A 22,676-nucleotide genomic window follows, 5' to 3' on the forward strand; every position below is an offset into this window, starting at 1 on the left:
GCGCAAGGAGAACCGGCTTTAACAAGGTGTAATAACAGATTATTTTTCAATGCCTACTGGCTTTAACGCAGTGCAATAACAGCCTGCTCTTCAAGGAGAACCGACTTTAACGAGGTGTAATAACAGTCTATTCTTCAATGAGTACTGGCTTTAACACAGTGTAATAACAGCCTGTCCTTCAAGGAGAACCGGCTTTAACGAGGTGTAATAACAGTCTATTCTTCAATGTCTACTGGCTTTAACGCAGTGCAATAACAGCCTGCTCTTCAAGGAGAACCTGCTTTAAGGAGGTGTAATAACAGTCTGTTCTTCAATGAGTACTGGCATTAACATAGTTTAATAACAGCCAGTCACTCAAGGAGAACCGGCTTTAACAAGGTGTAATAACAGATTATACCTCAATGCCAACTGGCTTTAACACAGTGCAATAACAGCCTGACCTTCAAGGAGAACCGGCTTTAACAAGGTGTAATAACAGATTATTCTTCAATGCCTACTGGCTTTAACACAGTGCAATAACAGCCTGCCGTTCAAGGAGAACCGGCTTTAACAAGGTGTAATAACAGATTATTCCTCAATGCCTACTGGCTTTAATGCAGTGCAATAACAGCCTGCCGTTCAAGGAGAACCGGCTTTAACAAGGTGTAATAACAGATTATTCTTCAATGCCTACTGGCTTTAATGCAGTGCAATAGCAGCCTGCCGTTCAAGGAGAACCGGCTTTAACAAGGTGTAATAACAGATTATTCTTCAATACCTACTGGCTTTAACGCAGTGCAATAACAGTCTGCCGCGCAAGGAGAACCGGCTTTAACAAGGTGTAATAACAGATTATTTTTCAATGCCTACTGGCTTTAACGCAGTGCAATAACAGCCTGCTCTTCAAGGAGAACCGACTTTAACGAGGTGTAATAACAGTCTATTCTTCAATGAGTACTGGCTTTAACACAGTGTAATAACAGCCTGTCCTTCAAGGAGAACCGGCTTTAACGAGGTGTAATAACAGTCTATTCTTCAATGTCTACTGGCTTTAACGCAGTGCAATAACATCTTGCCGTTCAAGGAGAACCGGGTTTAACAAGGTGTAATAACAGTGTATTCTTCAATGCCTACTGGCTTTAACGCAGTGCAATAACATCTTGCCGTTCAAGGAGAACCGGCTTTAACAAGGTGTAATAACAGATTATACCTCAATGCCAACTGGCTTTAACGCAGTGCAATAACAGCCTGACCTTCAAGGAGAACCGGCTTTAACAAGGTGTAATAACAGATTATTCTTCAATGCCTACTGGCTTTAACACAGTGTAATAACAGCCCACCGCGCAAGGAGAATCGGCTTTCACAAGGTGTAATAACAGTCTGTTCTTCAATGAGTACTGACTTTAACAGTGTAATAACAGCCTGTCACTCAAGGAGAAACGGCTTTAACGAGGTGTAATAACAGTCTGTTTTTCAATGTCTACTGGTTTTAACACAGTGCAATAACAGCCTGCTGCTCAAGGAGAACTGGCTTTGCAAAAGGCAATGTTAGACGGGGACCCTGAGGGTCGGCCGGATACTGAGGGAGAGATCCCCGAGTGGGACCGTCTCCTGCGATCGTACAGACAAGTTACCTCCCTCCCCACAAACAGGCACCACACCAAGTTGAGTTCAATGCTTTATATAAGGTTCTTAAGGCAAGGATATCAGCGATACAGGATATCTCGGACCCGGGGGTCCTCTCACTTCTAGTCTCTGTAGGGAAAAAGGGGGGTAGCGGGACAGTCTTGGTACCGGATCGGTACAGGTAGTGGTAAGAGGCGAGCTCACAATCCTCGAGCTGGAGTGTCTGTGGATCGGGCCGCGGCAGCGCCAGCAGGCCAAGATAATAGTCTCCCTAGGTAGGGGGCCGCGGCAGCGCCAGCAGGCCAAGTCGATGGTTTCACGAGGCAGAGGGCCGCGGCAGCGCCAGCAGGCCAAGTCGATGGTTTCCCGAGGCAGAGGGCCGCGGCAGCGCCAGCAGGCCAAGACGATGGTTTCACGAGGCAGAGGGCCGCGGCAGCGCCAGCAGGCCAAGACGATGGTTTCACGAGGCAGAGGGCCGCGGCAGCGCCAGCAGGCCAAGACGATGGTTTCACGAGGCAGAGGGCCGCGGCAGCGCCAGCAGGCCAGTCACAGATGAGTTCTTCTCGGGTCTCTCGACTCCAGGATACAACTGGTTTCCTGGTCTGGTCCTGCCCCAGTTATAGGTCTGGTCCCCTTTGATGTCCGGACCCTCGCGCCTGGGGGGCCGGGAGGTCCGGGATGAGGGAGTCCAGACACCCAGCAGGGGGGTGGAGCCAGCGCCCAGGCGGCCGGGGGTGATCGACACCTGGCGGAGGAGAGCCGTTGACGATTCCTTTCTCCCATTGACTCGCCAAGTGGTCACTCTGCCTCCCGGGGGGAGGTTGGTGCCTCGATGTCGGGCCCGGCCGGGCCCAGGGTGAGGGTCGAGTTGAGGCCACGCGGCCTCGTGCTGTAGTGGCCCAAGATGGCGGCTGGGCCGAGGCCGTGGTGTGGATGGTGACCCGGGCCAGCTGGGTTCGGAGCTGGTGTCTTGTGGGTGAGGAATTGCAGTGTACTTCGGGTGGTCGTCGGGGACTCTGGCTGGGGAGGCAGGGGGAGCCAGGGTCCAGGTCCCATTGCGGGGAGGGGGCAGCCCGACCATGCGGCCTGTCCAACATGCGTCCCCCCCAGCTGAAGGCGGGGAGAGTCAGCCATCTTCCTGGGGACTCTCCTCGCTGAGGCGGAAAAAGCGTGACAGGCCGTCGGCGTTGGCGTGGTCCTGGCCTGGACGATGTTCCACCGTGAAGTCCATCCCCTGCAGGGAGATGGACCAGCGTAGCAGCTTCGGGTTCTCCCCCCGCATTTGCATCAGCCATTGCAGGGGTCGGTGGTCTGTTTGCACCCGGAAGTGGGTGCCGAAGAGGTATGGCCGGAGCTTCTTGAGTGCCCAGACTACGGCGAAGGCCTCCCTCTCAATGGTGCTCCAGCGCTGTTCTCGGGGCAATAGGCGTCTGCTGATGAAGACCACTGGCTGGTCGATCCCTTCGGCGTTGAGTTGGGAGAGGACGGCCCCCACACCATGATCGGAGGCGTCCGTCTGCACAATGAATTCCCGGCTGTAGTCGGGAGCCTGGAGCACGGGGGCCATGCACATGGCGGTCTTTAGCTTTTCGAAGGCCGATTGGCAGTCCGGGGTCCAGTTGACGGTTTTGGGGCTCTTTTTGGAGGTGAGCTCCGTGAGAGGCCCCACGATGCTGCCATAGTCCTTCATGAACCGCCGGTAGTATCCGGTGAGCCCCAGGAAGGCCCGGACCTCCGTTTGGGTCGTAGGGGGTCGCCAGGCCTGGATGGCAGCAATCTTGAGTTGGAGAGGGGCCACCAGCCCGCTTCCCACTTGGTGTCCTAGGTAGGTCACGGACCCTTGGCCCACCTGGCACTTGCTGGCTTTGATGGTGAGCCCGGCTTGCTGGAGGGCGTGTAGAACCTCCCGCAGGTGGCGGAGGTGGTCGGTCCACTGGTGGCTGTACACAGCAATGTCGTCCAGGTAGGCGGCGCTGAAGCCTTCCAGGCCCGCCAGTACCTGGTTTACCAGCCGTTGGAACGTTGCCGGGGCGTTTTTCATGCCGAAGGGCATGACTTTAAAGTGGTAGTGCCCGTCTGGGGTAGAGAAGGCGGATCGTTCTTGGGCCCTAGGGGTGAGGCCGATCTGCCAGTAGCCCGCTGTTAGGTCGAAGATGCTCAGGTAGCGGGCGGCCCCCATCCGGTCAATTAGCTCGTCTGCCCGGGGGATGGGATGAGCGTCGGTCCGGGTAACTGCATTCAGCCCCCGATAGTCCACGCAGAACCGGAGCTCAGGGGCAACGCCCGGGGCAGCTGCCTTGGGAACTAGGACGACTGGGCTCGCCCAGGGACTGTCTGAGGGTTCGATCACTCCTAGTGTCAGCATTTTGGACACCTCGGTCTGGATGCAGGCTCGTACCCGGTCTGGTACGCGGTACGCTCGGTGTCGAATAGGAGGGCTGTCCCCGGTGTCCACATCGTGGAGGCACCAGGGGGTGACTCCGGGGGTGAGGGAGAACAGGGAGGCGAACTGCCTCAGGAGCGTTTGGCAGTCTTGGTGTTGCTCCTGGGACAGGGCCTCGGAGAGCTGGACCCCTTCCACTGAGCCATCCTGCTCGAGGGCCCTCAGTAAGTCCGGAAGGGGCTCAGAGTCTTCTTCTGTCCCATTATCGGTAGCCATCAGGAGGCTGAGTTCGGATCGCACGAAATGGGGTTTGAGCCTGTTGGCATGGTTCCGGGCAGTCTCCATGTCGATTAAATAGGTGACGGGCCCCTTGCGTTCGATTACCTTGAAGGGCCCGGACCATCTGTCTTGGAGCGCACAGGGCTCAACCGGGGACATCACCCAGACCTGTTGTCCAGGTTCGAACTCAATGGAGGACGTGTGCTGATCGTACCACCTCTTCATGTCCTCCTGACTGGCCTCGAGGTTGGTTTTGGCGGCGTCTCGGAACCGCCGGGTCTGGTTGCGGAGAGCCAGGAGATACCTGTAGATGTCCGGGGGAGTTTTCTGGGGAGGCTGCTCCCAACCTTCCTTGACTAGGCTGAGGGGGCCCCGGACGGGGTGCCCGTACAGGAGTTCAAAGGGGCTGAAGCCGAGGGACTTCTGCGGGACCTCCCGATAGGCAAACAGGAGGCAGGGAAGTAGCACGTCCCACTGGCGTCGAAGGGGTTCTTCTAGACCCATAATCATCCCCTTGAGGGTGCGGTTGAATCTCTCGACCAGTCCGTTTCCTTGCGGGTGATAGGGGGTCGTGAATTTGTAGGTGACCCCGCATTGTTGCCAGAGGGACTTCATATATCTGGAGATAAAGTTCGTGCCCCTGTCACTGACGACCTCCCGGGGGAACCCCACCCGGGAGAAGATCCCCATCAGGGCCCGGCCCACCACGGGGGCCGTCACGGTCCGAAGAGGGATGGCCTCGGGATAGCGGGTGGCGTGGTCTACAAGGACCAGGATGAACCGGTGTCCTTGGGCTGTTCGAGGGTCGAGGGGCCCCACAATGTCTATTCCCACTCGTTCAAACGGGGTGGTGACGACAGGAAAGGGTTGTAACGGTGCTTTGATTTTTCGGCCACTTTTTCCGCTGGCCTGGCAGGTGGGACAGGCCTTGCAGTGGTTGGTGACATCCTTCCGCATGTGGGGCCAGAAAAAATGGGTCACCAGGCGGTCGTAGGTTTTATCCTGCCCCAGGTGTCCGGCAAGGGGGACATCGTGGGCTAAGTTCAGGAGGAAGCCTCGGAAGCGAAGGGGCACCACCAGCACCCGACTGGCCCCTAGTTCTGCAACTTTCTGCTCGCTGTAGAGCAGGTCTTGGTCCCAGTAGATCCAGTGGGCCCCCGAGGTATCCCCGGTGCTCTGGGCCAGGGCTTGCTGCCGGAGTCCTTCGAGAGAGGGACAGGTTTTCTGTTCGGCCCGGAATTGTTCCTGCGTGGGGCCTCCCTCCTGCCGCCATTGTGCCAGGTCAGGGACGTCCCGAAGCTGGTCGGATCCTTCTTCGGTTTGGGTCAATGGACTGGCTTCTGGGGCGGCCTCCTCGGGGATGAGCGCGGGAGGAGGTTCTGGCCACTCGGGCTCTTCTGGGCTGGGGACCGCGCGGGCGGTCATGGACCTGGTCGTGACGCAGACCCATTCGGGGAGGCCGAGCATCCCCAGGTGCTCCCTCCGTTCGACAGCTGCCCAGGGAGAGCTTTCAAGGTCGTTTCCTAGGAGGCAGTCCACGGGGGCATCATCGCGGACAGTTACTTTTAACATCCCTGTTACTCCTCCCCACTCGAAGGGGACGCAGGCCATGTGGCATAGGCTTTCGGAATTGTCGGCTGATCGGACAGGGCAAAGAATGTTCGGCAAGATTTGGTCTGGAGTGACGAGGTGGCGTCGGACCGCCGTTACACTGGCCCCGGTGTCGCGGAGGGCTTCCGCCCGGCGGCCATTAATGTTGACCCATTGACCGTACTTCTGGGTGTTGGCGGGAAGGGGGGCCCGCGGAATCATGTCTCTCTCCCCTAAGCAGACCAGTGCCATGGCGGCGGGTGCCCATTCAGAGGGATCGGTCTCGTACTCTTCCTGGTCTTCCGGGATTAGTTCTTCCCCTAGGGCCGCCGCTGCAACTTGGCGGGGGGTAGTGTTCGGATTCTTTGGGCAATTGGGATCACTGGCGTAGTGGCCGGGTCGCTGGCACCTGTGGCACGTAATGTTGGCCCGGAAACCGGCCCGGACGGCAGGGCTTCCTCGGCCAACCGGGGTCGAGGGGTTTCTGGGGGGTGACGAGGGGCCGGGGTCTCTCCCCCGACCCTGACTTCCTCCTCCCCCTCGGGGGCGATACGGTCTGGTTAATTCGCTGGGTGCGTTCCTGCCAACTCGGGTGCTTTCCCACCGGTCGGCTTCGACGGCTAGTTGTCGAGGGTCGGTTAGCTTACTGTCCAGGAGGTGTTGCCGGAGCTCCACGAAGCAGTTGTTCGACAGGTGCTCCCATACGATAAGGTCAAAGAGTTGTTCGTAGGTGGTTACTTTGTTGCCCTTGATCCACCCCTCGAAGGCTCGGCTAAAAAAGTTCACGTACTCCACCCAAGTTGTACCCGGAATCCGTTTGCAGTCGCGGAACCGTTGGCGGTACATCTCCGGTGTGAGCCCGTATCGAGTGAGGAGGGCGGCCTTCATGTGGTCGTAGGAGGTCATCAGCTGGTCCGGGAGTTGTAGCAGGGCGTCCCGCCCTTCGTTGACAAACCTCCCCCATAATCCGGCTCCCCAATCGCTTCGGGGAATCCGGTGGGAGGTCATTGCCACCTCATAGGCTTTAAACCACTGCTGTATATCATCGTTCTTGTGGTATTCCCGGATGACATCTTTGGGGATGTGAACCTTGGGTTCGGTCGAGGCAGACGGGGTCGGTCGTTCGGGGGGCCCGAGGTCTTTATTCTGTTTCTGGACCTCCAGTGTTTTGAGATTGCGCTCATGTTCGTACTCTAGTTTCTTTTCCTCTAGCTCTCTCTGTCTTTGCTTGTCTTCTCGCTCTTCCCTGAGCCGTAAGTGTTCCAGGGTTATTTTTTGTTCTGCCAGCTTGAGTTCTCCATCCAAGCGAAGTCGGGCTAGTTCTAATTCGTGGAGTCTGGTTTTTTCTCTTTCTCGGATCTCTTCCAGGGAGAGACCCGCTCTTTCTTTAGTTGGTGCGGGGCTCGTCTCGGTTGTTTGTGTTCGGGGTACGGCCGTACCCGTTTCCGCCCAGGCTTCTAGGGCTCGTTTGAAGTCTTCCTTCGTACTCAGACCCGTGGTTGGGAGACCAAGTTCCATGCAATATTGCTTCAGTTCTCGGTGGTTGTAATCTTCCAATTTTTCCATCTGGAATTTCTCCGTTGTTCCGCTCTCTGTTGTCATGGTGGTCGTGTGTCGTGGGTCGGGTGACTTTCTGTACGATTATGCGTAGGTTCGGATCCCGTCGCTGGCCACCAATGTTAGACGGGGACCCTGAGGGTCGGCCGGATACTGAGGGAGAGATCCCCGAGTGGGACCGTCTCCTGCGATCGTACAGACAAGTTACCTCCCTCCCCACAAACAGGCACCACACCAAGTTGAGTTCAATGCTTTATATAAGGTTCTTAAGGCAAGGATATCAGCGATACAGGATATCTCGGACCCGGGGGTCCTCTCACTTCTAGTCTCTGTAGGGAAAAAGGGGGGTAGCGGGACAGTCTTGGTACCGGATCGGTACAGGTAGTGGTAAGAGGCGAGCTCACAATCCTCGAGCTGGAGTGTCTGTGGATCGGGCCGCGGCAGCGCCAGCAGGCCAAGATAATAGTCTCCCTAGGTAGGGGGCCGCGGCAGCGCCAGCAGGCCAAGTCGATGGTTTCACGAGGCAGAGGGCCGCGGCAGCGCCAGCAGGCCAAGTCGATGGTTTCACGAGGCAGAGGGCCGCGGCAGCGCCAGCAGGCCAAGACGATGGTTTCACGAGGCAGAGGGCCGCGGCAGCGCCAGCAGGCCAAGACGATGGTTTCACGAGGCAGAGGGCCGCGGCAGCGCCAGCAGGCCAGTCACAGATGAGTTCTTCTCGGGTCTCTCGACTCCAGGATACAACTGGTTTCCTGGTCTGGTCCTGCCCCAGTTATAGGTCTGGTCCCCTTTGATGTCCGGACCCTCGCGCCTGGGGGGCCGGGAGGTCCGGGATGAGGGAGTCCAGACACCCAGCAGGGGGGTGGAGCCAGCGCCCAGGCGGCCGGGGGTGATCGACACCTGGCGGAGGAGAGCCGTTGACGATTCCTTTCTCCCATTGACTCGCCAAGTGGTCACTCTGCCTCCCGGGGGGAGGTTGGTGCCTCGATGTCGGGCCCGGCCGGGCCCAGGGTGAGGGTCGAGTTGAGGCCACGCGGCCTCGTGCTGTAGTGGCCCAAGATGGCGGCTGGGCCGAGGCCGTGGTGTGGATGGTGACCCGGGCCAGCTGGGTTCGGAGCTGGTGTCTTGTGGGTGAGGAATTGCAGTGTACTTCGGGTGGTCGTCGGGGACTCTGGCTGGGGAGGCAGGGGGAGCCAGGGTCCAGGTCCCATTGCGGGGAGGGGGCAGCCCGACCATGCGGCCTGTCCAACAGGCAATCTTCAGGTAAACAGTCAAAATATTATACATATGTACTGTTGGACAGGCCACATGAAGGGCCGCTCTCCCCCGGCCCAACCAGGCCCGAACCAGCCACGCAAGTACCACACACCACCATTGCACGTCCACCGTCCCCGCAGGGACCCCTACACTCGAACCTGTTGACCGCGTAGGCCGACCCACTACCGGCCTGCGCGCCCATCCTGGGCGCCATCTTGGACACTCCACCACGAGGCCGCCTGGCCCCCGATCGACCTCAACCCTGGGCCCGGCCAGGCCTCAGACATTCCGGCACCAACATCCACCCAGGAGGTGAGCGGGCTACTTGGTCAGTCAATGGGAGCAAGAGGTGTCGATGGCTCTCCCCCGCCAAGTACCGCTCGCCCATCGCCTCCCCGGGCGCTGGCTCCACCCCCCTGCTGGGTGTCTGAACCCCCTCATCCCGGACCTCCCGACCTCCAAGTGCGAGGGTCCGGACATCAAAGCACACCAGCCCTATAACTGGGGCAGCTCCAGAGCAGGACGGCAGTTGTATCTTGGAGTCGAGAGACGCAAAGAAGAACTCATCCTTGACGGACTACTGGCGCTGCCGTAGCTCTGTCTTGTGCACCTTCGTCTTGCCTGCTGGCGCTGCCGCGGCTTTGGGAACCACCCTATCCTTCATCTTCGTCGGGACCTGCTGGCGTGGCCGCGGACCGTTTGTAACCACCACCTTCATCGGGACCTGCTGGCTCTGCCGCGGACCGTCGTCTTCCTTCATCCATCTCGGGCCCTGCTGGCTCCGCCGCGGCCCGTTCATCTACACCACCGAGCTCGAGGATTGAGAGCTATTTCCATCTCTTTGATAACAAGACTGTCCCGCTACCCTTTTCCCAAACAGAGACCAGAATAGAGGGGACCCCTGAGTCCAGACCTCCTTGTACCATTCTACCGTACTTGAGAATTACCTATAAAGTATCGTTGAACTTTATCATTGTGTGGTGTCCGTCTGTGGGGGGGGAAGTTACTTGTCTGTACGATTCACTGGAGACGGCTCTCCCCGGAGACCTCTCCCCTTATCCTCGGCCGACCCTCCCGGTCCGTCTAACATTGGTGGCCAGCGACGGGATCCGAATCACCGCATAAACCGTACAGAGAGTAGCTCACCCCACGGCGAATCACGATGTCAACTAAAGACAGCGGATCAACGGAGAAATTCCAGATGGAGAAATTGGACAAGTACAACCATCGTGAACTTAAACAGTTCTGTATCGAATTAGGTATCGCTACCACCGGACTAAATACCAAAGATGACTTTAAGCAGGCCCTGGAATCTTGGGCAGAAACCGGGGCTGCCGGAACCCCCGATCAAGACATCGCAGCACAAACCCCCATGGCCCCTGAAGAACGAAGAACGGGTCTCTCGCCAGACGAGATCCAGGAACGAGAAAGAACCCGACTACACGAGCTGGAAATGGCCCGGCTCAAAATGGACGTTGAACTAAAGTTGGCCGAACAGAAAATCAACTTAGAGCACCTGCGTCTCCGAGAAGAAAGAGAGGAGAAACAGAGACAAAGGGAGCTCGAGGAAAAGAAACTGGCATATGAACATGAGCGGAAATTAGCTGAAATCGACCTACGCAAACAGAATAAAGAAGCAGGGGTGCCCGAGCAACCCCACACCCCAGGGGCAACAGAGAAGAAGGTACACATCCCCAAGGATGTCGTTCGAGAATACTTCCGAGAGGACGACATCCAGCAATGGTTTAAGGCCTATGAAATCGCTATGACTGCACACCGGATCGATAAAAGCGATTGGGGGGCCGGTCTGTGGGGGAGATTCCTCAATGAGGGCCGCGACGCCCTGCTGCAACTCCCGGACCACCAGATGACCTCCTATGACCATATGAAAGCTGCACTCCTCACCCGCTATGGCCTCACACCCGAGATGTACCGTCAGAGGTTCCGAGACTGCACCCGCATCCCAGGTACGACTTGGGTGGACTATGTCAATTACTTTAGCCGAGCCTTCGAGGGCTGGATCAAAGGAAGCAGGGTCACAACCTACGAACAACTGTTCAATCTTATGGTATGGGAGCATCTGTCGAACAATTGCTTCATTGAACTTCGTCAGCACCTCCTCGACAGCAAGTTAACGGATCCCCGGCAGCTCGCAGCTGAAGCAGACCGGTGGGAGATCACCAGAGTGAGTCGAAATGGGCCCTCCGAACAGAATCGGAACAACAATGGTCAGCACCGTCCCCGAGGAGGTGGAGGCCAAGGACGCGGAAGAAGCAACGCTCCGGTCACCCTCACTACCAGCCCCACCCCCCCGGCCAACCGGGGCAGCACCCCAGCGCGACCGGGACATCGAGCCAATGTTACCTGCCATCGATGCCAACGAGTCGGACACTATGCAAACGACCCAAACTGCCCCCAGTACCAGAGCCCAAGACCCCGCCAAGTAGCCGCTGCTGCTCTGGGGGAGGAACAGATCTCAGAGGAACAAGAAGAATATGAACAGGAACACCAAGAATGGGAGCCAGCCGCCATGGCTCTCGCCTGCCTAGGGGGGAGAGACATGGTCCCGCGGGTCCCCCTACCCGCTAATACCCAGAAGTACAGCCAATGGGTGGGCATCAATGGACGCCGGGCTGAAGCCCTTCGTGACACTGGGGCCAGCGTAACAGCCGTCCGCTGTCACCTGGTGACCCCCGAACAATACTTACCAAACATTCTCTGCCCTGTACGTTCAGCCGATAACTCAGAAAGTCTGTGTCGGATGGCCTGCGTCCCCTTCGAATGGGGAGGGGTCTCCGGCATGTTGAAGGTGACGGTCCGAGATGATGCCCCCGTAGACTGCCTCCTGGGTAATGACCTGGAAAGCTCTCCATGGGCAGCAGTCGAACGAAAAGAGCACCTGGGGATGCTGGGCGTCCCGGACTGGGCATGCGTCACCACCCGGTCCATGACCGCCCGTGCCAACAACCGCCCAGAGGAACTCGAATGGCCGGCGCCACCGCCTCCGGTCGCCCCCGCCGAAACCACCGACCGTGACGTCCCCCCCGAACCAGCTCAACCTCCAGACCTCGCTAACCTCGACCAGTGGCCTCAAGAGGGGGGGCCCACGCAAGAACAATTTCGCCAAGAACAAAAGACCTGTCCCTCCCTCGAGGGACTCCGCCAGCAAGCGCTAGCCCAAAGCGCAGGGGATACCTCCGGAACTCACTGGGTCTACTGGGACAATGATCTGCTGTACAGTGAGCAAAGAATCGCGGAGCTGGGGGCCAGCCGAGTCCTAGTGGTACCCCTCCGTTTTAGAGACTTTCTACTAAACCTGGCCCACGATGTCCCCCTGGCAGGACACTTGGGTCAAGACAAAACCTATAGCCGCCTGGTGACCCACTTCTTCTGGCCCAAAATGAGGGACAATGTACACCAGCATTGCCGATCTTGCCCCACGTGCCAAGCCAGTGGGAAGAGCGGCCGCAAACTGAAAGCCCCCCTGCAACCTTTTCCCGTGGTCACCACCCCGTTCGAGAGGGTCGGAATCGATATCGTAGGGCCCCTGGACCCGCGCACAAAACAAGGCCATCGATTCATCCTGGTGCTAGTGGACCACGCCACCCGCTACCCGGAGGCTGTTCCCCTGCGGACTGTGACAGCCCCGGTAGTCGGCCGGGCTCTGATGGGGATCTTCTCCCGGGTGGGCTTCCCCCGGGAGGTCGTCAGTGACAGAGGCACGAACTTTATTTCAAAATATATGAAATCTCTCTGGCAACAGTGCGGGGTTACCTACCGGTTCACGACCCCCTATCACCCTCAAGGAAACGGCCTCGTTGAGCGGTTCAACCGCACGCTCAAAGGGATGATCGGGGGGTTGGAAGAGCCCCTCCGTCGCCAGTGGGATGTGCTGCTGCCGTGCCTCCTCTTCGCATATCGAGAGGTCCCCCAGAAGTCCCTGGGCTTCAGCCCTTTTGAACTGCTATATGGGCACCCCGTGCGCGGGCCGCTCAGCCTAGTTAAGGAAGGCTGGGAGATGCCCCCTCTAAAGAACCCACCAGATGTTTTTCGCTACCTCCTAACACTCCGCAACCAGACCCGGCGATTCCGAGGACTAGCAAAAGCCAACCTAGAGGCCAGTCAAGAGGACATGAAAAGGTGGTATGACCGGAATGCCTCCTCCATCGAATTTGAACCTGGGCAACAGGTATGGGTGATGTCCCCCACCGAACCCTGCGCCCTACAAGACAAGTGGACAGGGCCCTTCAAAGTGGTCGAGCGCAAGGGTCCGGCTACCTACCTCATCGACTTGGAATCTTCCCGGAACCCCCCCCGGGTCCTCCACGCTAACAGACTGAAACCGCACTTTGTACGGACAGAACTCAGCCTCCTGATGGCCACAGACAATGGGGCTGAAGAGGACTCCGAGCCCCTCCCGGACCCCCTACGAACGCGGGAGAAAGATGGTTCCGTAGAGGGGGTCCGACTCTCAGAGGCCCTCACCCGAGAGCAACGCCAGGAGTGCCAAGTTCTCCTGTCACAATTCGCCAGCCTGTTCTCCCTCACCCCAGGTGTCACTTCCTGGTGTACGCACGATGTGGACACGGGGGACAGCCCCCCTATCCGCCACCGGGCCTACCGCGTGCCAGATCGGGTACGGGCCTGCATCCAGGAGGAAGTAGCCAAAATGCTCACGCTCGGGGTCATCGAGCCCTCAGACAGCCCCTGGGCCAGCCCTGTAGTACTGGTCCCCAAAGCAGCTGCCCCCGGCACCCCACCAGAACTCCGGTTCTGCGTCGACTACCGGGGCTTGAATGCGGTCACCAGGACAGACGCACATCCCATCCCCCGGGCAGATGAACTAATCGACCGCATGGGAGCTGCCCGCTACCTCAGTATCTTCGACCTGACGGCGGGCTACTGGCAAATCGGCCTCACACCCCGGGCACAAGAACGTTCTGCCTTCTCCACTCCCGATGGCCATTACCATTTCACAGTCATGCCCTTCGGCATGAAGAATGCCCCAGCAACATTCCAACGACTCGTCAATCATGTCCTGGCGGGGCTCGAAGGATTCAGCGCCGCCTACCTAGACGACATCGCTGTATACAGCAACCAGTGGTCCGAGCACCTCCGCCACCTCCGAGCAGTGCTGCACGCCCTTCAGCAAGCGGGCCTCACGATCAAGGCCAGCAAATGTCAAATTGGGCAAGGGTCTGTAACCTACCTCGGGCACCAGGTGGGAAGCGGCCTGGTGGCCCCTCTGCAGCTAAAAATTGCCGCCATCCAGTCCTGGCAGCCCCCCATTACCCAGACCGAGGTACGGGCCTTCCTGGGCCTCACGGGCTATTACCGAAGGTTCGTGAAAGACTATGGTACTATCGTGAGGCCCCTCACAGAGCTCACGTCAAAAAATCAGCCCCAGAAAGTCAACTGGACCCCAGAGTGTCAAGCTGCATTTGAACAATTGAAAGCCGCCATGTGCTCCGCCCCTGTGCTCCAGGCCCCCGACTACAGCCGGGAGTTCATCGTCCAGACGGATGCCTCCGACCATGGCATTGGGGCAGTCCTGTCTCAAGTGAACACCGAAGGCCGTGATCAGCCGGTGGCCTTCATCAGCCGGCGACTCCTACCACGGGAACAACGCTGGAGCACCATAGAGAGGGAGGCCTTTGCGGTGGTATGGGCCCTCAAGAAGCTCCGGCCCTACCTTTTTGGCACACCCTTTCGGGTACAGACCGACCACCGACCCCTGCAGTGGCTGATGCAGATGCGGGGGGAAAACCCGAAGTTACTACGCTGGTCCATCTCCCTACAAGGGATGGACTTCACAGTTGAACATCGGCCTGGGCCAGATCACGCCAACGCAGATGGCCTGTCCCGGTTCTTCCGCCTCGACGAGAAGAGTCCCCAAGAGAATGGGTAACTCTCCCCGCCTTCAGCTGGGGGGGACGCATGTTGGACAGGCCACATGAAGGGCCGCTCTCCCCCGGCCCAACCAGGCCCGAACCAGCCACGCAAGTACCACACACCACCATTGCACGTCCACCGTCCCCGCAGGGACCCCTACACTCGAACCTGTTGACCGCGTAGGCCGACCCACTACCGGCCTGCGCGCCCATCCTGGGCGCCATCTTGGACACTCCACCACGAGGCCGCCTGGCCCCCGATCGACCTCAACCCTGGGCCCGGCCAGGCCTCAGACATTCCGGCACCAACATCCACCCAGGAGGTGAGCGGGCTACTTGGTCAGTCAATGGGAGCAAGAGGTGTCGATGGCTCTCCCCCGCCAAGTACCGCTCGCCCATCGCCTCCCCGGGCGCTGGCTCCACCCCCCTGCTGGGTGTCTGAACCCCCTCATCCCGGACCTCCCGACCTCCAAGTGCGAGGGTCCGGACATCAAAGCACACCAGCCCTATAACTGGGGCAGCTCCAGAGCAGGACGGCAGTTGTATCTTGGAGTCGAGAGACGCAAAGAAGAACTCATCCTTGACGGACTACTGGCGCTGCCGTAGCTCTGTCTTGTGCACCTTCGTCTTGCCTGCTGGCGCTGCCGCGGCTTTGGGAACCACCCTATCCTTCATCTTCGTCGGGACCTGCTGGCGTGGCCGCGGACCGTTTGTAACCACCACCTTCATCGGGACCTGCTGGCTCTGCCGCGGACCGTCGTCTTCCTTCATCCATCTCGGGCCCTGCTGGCTCCGCCGCGGCCCGTTCATCTACACCACCGAGCTCGAGGATTGAGAGCTATTTCCATCTCTTTGATAACAAGACTGTCCCGCTACCCTTTTCCCAAACAGAGACCAGAATAGAGGGGACCCCTGAGTCCAGACCTCCTTGTACCATTCTACCGTACTTGAGTATTACCTATAAAGTATCGTTGAACTTTATCATTGTGTGGTGTCCGTCTGTGGGGGGGGAAGTTACTTGTCTGTACGATTCACTGGAGACGGCTCTCCCCGGAGACCTCTCCCCTTATCCTCGGCCGACCCTCCCGGTCCGTCTAACATGTACAGAATGACAACAAAACAAAAGAAGCTCTAACAAGGATTTTAGAAGGAAGTGAACTACCCCCAGGGTGGGTCGGGTGTTAACTAACAGCAACACCCAGACCTACTGTGGTCATCTGTAAAATCACAGGTAACAAAATATCTGTGATACTGTGAGATCCTAACCCTCCTTTAAAGGCCTATCGGCTTTAACGATTGCTTATAACATTCACGGTCCCTGGTGCAAATACCCCGTCACTCACCTCCATGGTGCAAATACCCCGTCACTCACCTCCATGGTGCAAATACCCCGTCACTCACCTCCATGGTGCAAATACCCCCCTCACTCACCTCCATGGTGCAAATACCCCGTCACTCACCTCCATGGTGCAAATACCCCCCTCACTCACCTCCATGGTGCAAATACCCCGTCACTCACCTCCATGGTGCAAATACCCCGTCACTCACCTCCTTGGTGCTGATGTTGCCCCCCCCGCCCCCCCCTCACTCACCTCTCTGGTGTTGATGTTGCCCCCTCCGCCCCCCCTTACTCACCTCCCTGGTGCTGATGTTGCCCCCCCCCCACGCCCCCCCTCACTCACCTCTCTGGTGCCGATGTTGCCCCCCCGCCCCCCCCTCACTCACCTCCCTGGTGCTGATGTTGCCCCCCGCACCCCCCCCTTACTCACCTCCCTGGTGCTGATATTGCCCCCGGCCTCCCCCTCACTCACCTCCCTGGTGCTGATGTTGCCTCCCCCCCCCGCCCCCCCTCACTCACCTCCCTGGTGCTGATGTTGCCCCGCCCCCGGCCCCCCCCACTCACCTCCCTGGTGCTGATGTGGCCCCCCCTCACTCACCTCCCTGGTGCTGATGTTGCCCCCCCTCACTCACCTCCCTGGTGCTGATGTTGCCCCCCCCCGCCCCCCCTCACTCACCTCCCTGGCGCTGATGTTGCCCCCCCCCCCCGGCCCCCCCTCACTCACCTCCCTGGTACTGATGTTGCCCCCCCCCCGGGCCCCCCCTCACTCACCTCCCTGGTGCTGATGTTGCCCCCCCCCGGCTCCCCCCTCACTCACCTCCCTGGTGCTGATGTTGCCCCCCCCCGGCCCCCCTCACTCACCTCCCTGGTGCTGATGTTGCCCCCCCTCACTCACCTCCCTGGTGCTGATGTTGCCCCCCCCCCGCCCCCCCTCACTCACCTCCCTGGTGCTGATGTTGCCCCCCCCCGGGCCCCCCCTCACTCACCTCCCTGGTACTGATGTTGCCCCCCCCGGGCCCCCCTCACTCACCTCCCTGGTGCTGATGTTGCCCCCCCCGGCTCCCCCCTCACTCACCTCCCTGGTGCTGATGTTGCCCCCCCCGCACCCCCCCCCTCACTCACCTCCCTGGTGCTGATGTTGCCCCCCCCCCGGCCCCCCCCTCACTCACCTCCCTGGTGCTGATGTTTCCCCCCCTCACTCACCTCCCTGGTGCTGATGTTGCCCCCCCCCGGCCCCCCCCTCACTCACCTCCCTGGTGCTGATGTTGCCCCCCCCACTCACCTCCCTGGTGCTGATGTTGCCCCCCCGGCCCCCCCTCACTCACCTCCCTGGTGCTGATGTTGCCCCCCCCCCGGGCCCCCCCTCACTCACCTCCCTGGTACTGATGTTGCCCCCCCCCGGGCCCCCCCTCACTCACCTCCCTGGTGCTGATGTTGCCCCCCCCCGGCCCCCCCTCACTCACCTCCCTGGTGCTGATGTTTCCCCCCCCGGGCCCCCCCTCACTCACCTCCCTGGTGCTGATGTTACCCCCCCCCGGCTCCCCCCTCACTCACCTCCCTGGTGCTGATGTTGCCCCCCCCCGGCCCCCCCCTCACTCACCTCCCTGGTGCTGATGTTTCCCCCCCTCACTCACCTCCCTGGTGCTGATGTTGCCCCCCCCCCGGCCCCCCCCTCACTCACCTCCCTGGTGCTGATGTTGCCCCCCCCACTCACCTCCCTGGTGCTGATGTTGCCCCCCCGGCCCCCCCCTCACTCACCTCCCTGGTGCTGATGTTGCCCCCCGGCCCCCCCTCACTCACCTCCCTGGTGCTGATGTTGCCCCCCCCACTCACCTCCCTGGTGCTGATGTTGCCCCCCCGGCCCCCCCTCACTCACCTCCCTGGTGCTGATGTTGCCCCCCCCACTCACCTCCCTGGTGCTGATGTTGCCCCCCCGGCCCCCCCCTCACTCACCTCCCTGGTGCTGATGTTGCCCCCCCGGCCCCCCCCTCACTCACCTCCCTGGTGCTGATGTTGCCCCCCCCACTCACCTCCCTGGTGCTGATGTTGCCCCCCCGGCCCCCCCTCACTCACCTCCCTGGTGCTGATGTTGCCCCCCCCCCCCGGGCCCCCCCTCACTCACCTCCCTGGTGCTGATGTTGCCCCCCCCGGCCCCCCCTCACTCATATCCCTGGTGCTGATGTTGCCCCCCCCCCGCCCCCTCTCACTCACCTCCCTGGTGCTGATGTTGCCCCCCCTCACTCACCTCCCTGGTGCTGATGTTGCCCCCCCCCCGCACCCCCTCACTCACCTCCCTGGTGCTGATGTTGCCCCCCCCGGCCCCCCCTCACTCACCTCCCTGGTGCTGATGTTGCCCCCCCCCCGGCCCCCCCTCACTCACCTCCCTGGTGCTGATGTTGCCCCCCCCGGCCCCCCCTCACTCATATCCCTGGTGCTGATGTTGCCCCCCCCCCGCCCCCTCTCACTCACCTCCCTGGTGCTGATGTTGCCCCCCCTCACTCACCTCCCTGGTGCTGATGTTGCCCCCCCCCCGCACCCCCTCACTCACCTCCCTGGTGCTGATGTTGCCCCCCCCCCCGCACCCCCTCACTCACCTCCCTGGTGCTGATGTTGCCCCCCCCCCGGCCCCCCCCTCACTCACCTCCCTGGTGCTGATGTTGCCCCCCCCCGGCCCCCCCCTCACTCACCTCCCTGGTGCTGATGTTTCCCCCCCTCACTCACCTCCCTGGTGCTGATGTTGCCCCCCCCCCGGCCCCCCCTCACTCACCTCCCTGGTGCTGATGTTGCCCCCCCTCACTCACCTCCCTGGTGCTGATGTTGCCCCCCCCGGCCCCCCCCTCACTCACCTCCCTGGTGCTGATGTTGCCCCCCCCGGCCCCCCCTCACTCACCTCCCTGGTGCTGATGTTGCCCCCCCTCACTCACCTCCCTGGTGCTGATGTTGCCCCCCCCCGGCCCCCCCTCACTCACCTCCCTGGTGCTGATGTTGCCCCCCCCGGCCCCCCCTCACTCACCTCCCTGGTGCTGATGTTGCCCCCCCCCGGCCCCCCCCTCACTCACCTCCCTGGTGCTGATGTTGCCCCCCCCCGGCCCCCCCCTCACTCACCTCCCTGGTGCTGATGTTTCCCCCCCTCACTCACCTCCCTGGTGCTGATGTTGCCCCCCCCCGGCCCCCCCTCACTCACCTCCCTGGTGCTGATGTTGCCCCCCCCCCGGCCCCCCCCTCACTCACCTCCCTGGTGCTGATGTTGCCCCCCCCCCGGCCCCCCCCTCACTCACCTCCCTGGTGCTGATGTTGCCCCCCCTCACTCACCTCCCTGGTGCTGATGTTGCCCCCCCCCGGCCCCCCCCTCACTCACCTCCCTGGTGCTGATGTTGCCCCCCCCGGCCCCCCCTCACTCACCTCCCTGGTGCTGATGTTGCCCCCCCCCCCCGGCCCCCCCCTCACTCACCTCCCTGGTGCTGATGTTGCCCCCCGCCCCCCCCTGGTGCTGATGTTGCCCCCCCCCGGCCCCCCCCTCACTCACCTCCCTGGTGCCCCCCCCGGCCCCCCCTCACTCACCTCCCTGGTGCTGATGTTGCCCCGCACGTACTTGCTGTCCCCGGGCGGGGGCAGCTGCAGCCCCCCCAGGAGGAGCAGGAGCCCGAGGGGGGGTAGGGCGGGCGGGGCCATGCTGCGGACACCCCCGCGGCACCCACCGGTCAGATGAGCCCCCACTACCGGCGCGGCCAGGCCCCCCGCTCCATGCAGGGCCGCGTTCCTTCACGTCCGGAGGCGCGGGCACGAGGGGCGCGGGCACGAGGCGCGAGACGGAGGGGGGGGCACGAGGGGCGCGGGCACGAGGCGCGAGACGGAGGGGGGGGCACGAGGGGCGCGGGCACGAGGCGCGAGACGGAGGGGGGGGCGGGGATGAGGGGGAGCAGCGCAGAGTCGAGGGGGGGGGGGCAGAATAGGGGCTCACCGCTGGTGTAAACTCCCTGGGGGGGGGGGGGGGTTTAGGGGGGCTGATGCCTCACTTTAATGGAGGAGAGATTTCACCCCGGAAGAGACGGAGAATAAACACATCAGCGGGGGGGGGGGGGGGGGGCAGAAGAGATGTTAGGAAGCGAGATATCTCCACAGAGGGGGGGGGGTCACGTCAGAGAAATGTGATCTCACCTGGAGGGTGCACCTTACACCGGAGAGTACTGAAGGGGGGGGGGAGTCCTATTACTAGAGGGGGGCAGATCTCACCCCGGAGAAGAGACAAGACACTGAATATCAACTGCGGGGGGGGGTATATATCCATTGGGGGGGGGGGGGCAGCAACAGGGCAGGTAGTTGTGAACTTCCTTAGGAGGGGCGAAATCTCCACAGAGGTGGGGGGAGGGGGGCATGACCCAGGTGTGGGGGCTTCGACAGAGAGAGGGACATCGCCCGAGAGGATGTGACCTTACACCGGAGAGGCCTGCAGGGCAGACGGAGTGTGACCTTACACGGGGGCAGCGGGGGGGGAATCACCCAAGAGGATACACAATGACCCAACCCGAGGGGAGGGGGCTATAACCCTCCACACAGCGACCCCCCAGGAATTAGATATCAGCAGAGACGAGTTAACTCTTCATTGAAGGAAGGACCCTGGGGCTGTGACTCACCAGCTCCCGCCCCAGCCCAACCTGCCACGCTAACCACAACAGCGGCCACGCGCCGGCGCCGGCCCTACAGATGCACACAAGACTTCACCCCCTCTACACACAACGGAAGAGTAACACAACACTGAAAGCAAAACACCACTAAATACATCAGAGGGGGACAACGAGTAATACACAATCTGAGAAGAAACAGATCACAAATTCTCATCTTCTTTATTATACAACATAATCCTAATATAGTGGCCCTTTAACTTCCCTCTCGGATCGATTGACAGATCGCCCTTCTCATCTCCATCCACAGGCCCTGCGCCCTCACTCCCTGCACTCACCCTCTCTTCACTCACCCCTCCTTCTCCCTCACTCAGTCCCCCCACTCTCCCCCAAACCAGCTCTACCCCCTGCTGCTTCACTCCCTACCTTCCTCCTTGCTTTACACCTCACAATCCTGTTATCCACACCTAACACCTCCCGCGCCATCTCTGGACAACGTACAGGAAACAACTGAGGTTTTAACTGCACTTGTGGCTTAACCGCATCCATGCATAACTCACAATCCCTCACAATCCTCTCTATTTCCCTCGCAATCCTCTCTATTTCCCTCGCAATCCTCTCTATTTCCCTCGCAATCCTCTCTATTTCCCTCACAATCCTCTCTATTTCCCTCACATTCCTTTCTATTCCCCTCACAATCCTCTCTATTTTCCTCTCAATCCTCTCTATTTCCCTAAATCCTCTCTATTTCCCTCTCAATCCTCTCTATTTCCCTCACAATCCTCTCTATTTCCCTCAATCCTCTCTATTTCCCTCGCAATCCTCTCTATTTCCCTCACAATCCTCTCTATTTCCCTCACAATCCTCTCTATTTCCCTCACATTCCTTTCTATTCCCCTCACAATCCTCTCTATTTCCCTCACAATCCTCTCTATTCCCCTCACAATCCTCTCTATTTCCCTCACAATCCTCTCTATTTCCCTCACAATCCTCTCTATTCCCCTCACAATCCTCTCTATTTCCCTCACAATCCTCTCTAGTCCCCTCACAATCCTCTCTATTCCCCTCACAATCCTCTCTATTTCCGTCACAATCCTCTCTATTTCCCTCACAATCCTCACAATCCTCTCTATTCCCCTCACAATCCTCTCTATTTCCCTCACAATCCTCTCTATTTCCGTCACAATCCTCTCTATTTCCCTCACAATCCTCACAATCCTCTCTATTCCCCTCACAATCCTCTCTATTTCCCTCACAATCCTCTCTATTCCCCTCACAATCCTCTCTATTTCCCTCACAATCCTCTCTATTTCCGTCACAATCCTCTCTATTTCCCTCACAATCCTCACAATCCTCTCTATTCCCCTCACAATCCTCTCTATTTCCCTCACAATCCTCTCTATTTCCGTCACAATCCTCTCTATTTCTCTCACAATCCTCACAATCCTCTCTATTCCCCTCACAATCCTATTTCCCTCACAATCCTCTCTATTTCCCTCACAACCCTCTATATTTCCCTCACAACCCTCTCTATTTCCCTCACAATCCTCTCTATCCCCCTCACAATCCTCTCTATTTCCCTCACAACCCTCTAAATTTCCCTCACAATCCTCTCTATTTCCCTCACAATCCTCTCTATTTCCCTCACAACCCTCTATATTTCCCTCACAACCCTCTCTATTTCCCTCACAATCCTCTCTATTCCCCTCACAATCCTCTCTATTTCAGCATTAATGCCAGACCACCAATAATTTTATTTAATCCTCCTCTTACTTTTTAGGATGCCCAAATGCCAATCAGGACACAATTTTGTGATGGACTCCCTCAACTCCTTGGAGGGAACAACCTTCACCCCCCTCGTAACATTCTCATGCACCACGGTGAGTTCACTCTGAACCTCCCAAAAGTTCGTACAACAATTATGCAACTGAGGAAAAGTATTTTTCGATCAACAATCATTCTTACCAGGACTCCATTGGTTTTTAACATTGCCATCTCGTGGCAAACACCTTCACAGGACCCACCTGGTCGTTTTTCTTTTGTACAAGGAAAATTCTATCAGCATTCAGCACGACAAAAATCAATTTTTTTAGGCCTGCATTTCTGCCCAGGAACTGTCACCCGCCCAACCCCCTGTTCTCTGCAGTTCATCAGAA

General features: G+C 59.4%; 1 protein-coding gene across 1 annotated transcript in view; it reads right to left on the reverse strand.

Moving 5' to 3' along the window:
* TMEM145 (transmembrane protein 145) overlaps positions 1-19,686 on the reverse strand; it is a 243,413-nt gene extending 223,727 nt beyond the window's left edge. Inside the window, exon 1 of the mRNA XM_078651318.1 lies at positions 19,460-19,686. Within this exon, the coding sequence (XP_078507444.1) occupies positions 19,460-19,570 (111 nt within the window). The 5' untranslated portion in view covers positions 19,571-19,686. The remainder of the gene's footprint in view (positions 1-19,459) is intronic.
* Between the last annotated feature and the right edge of the window lie 2,990 nt (positions 19,687-22,676).

This window comes from Lissotriton helveticus, chromosome 7 (assembly GCF_964261635.1).
Source record: "Lissotriton helveticus chromosome 7, aLisHel1.1, whole genome shotgun sequence".
NCBI lineage: Eukaryota > Metazoa > Chordata > Amphibia > Caudata > Salamandridae > Lissotriton > Lissotriton helveticus.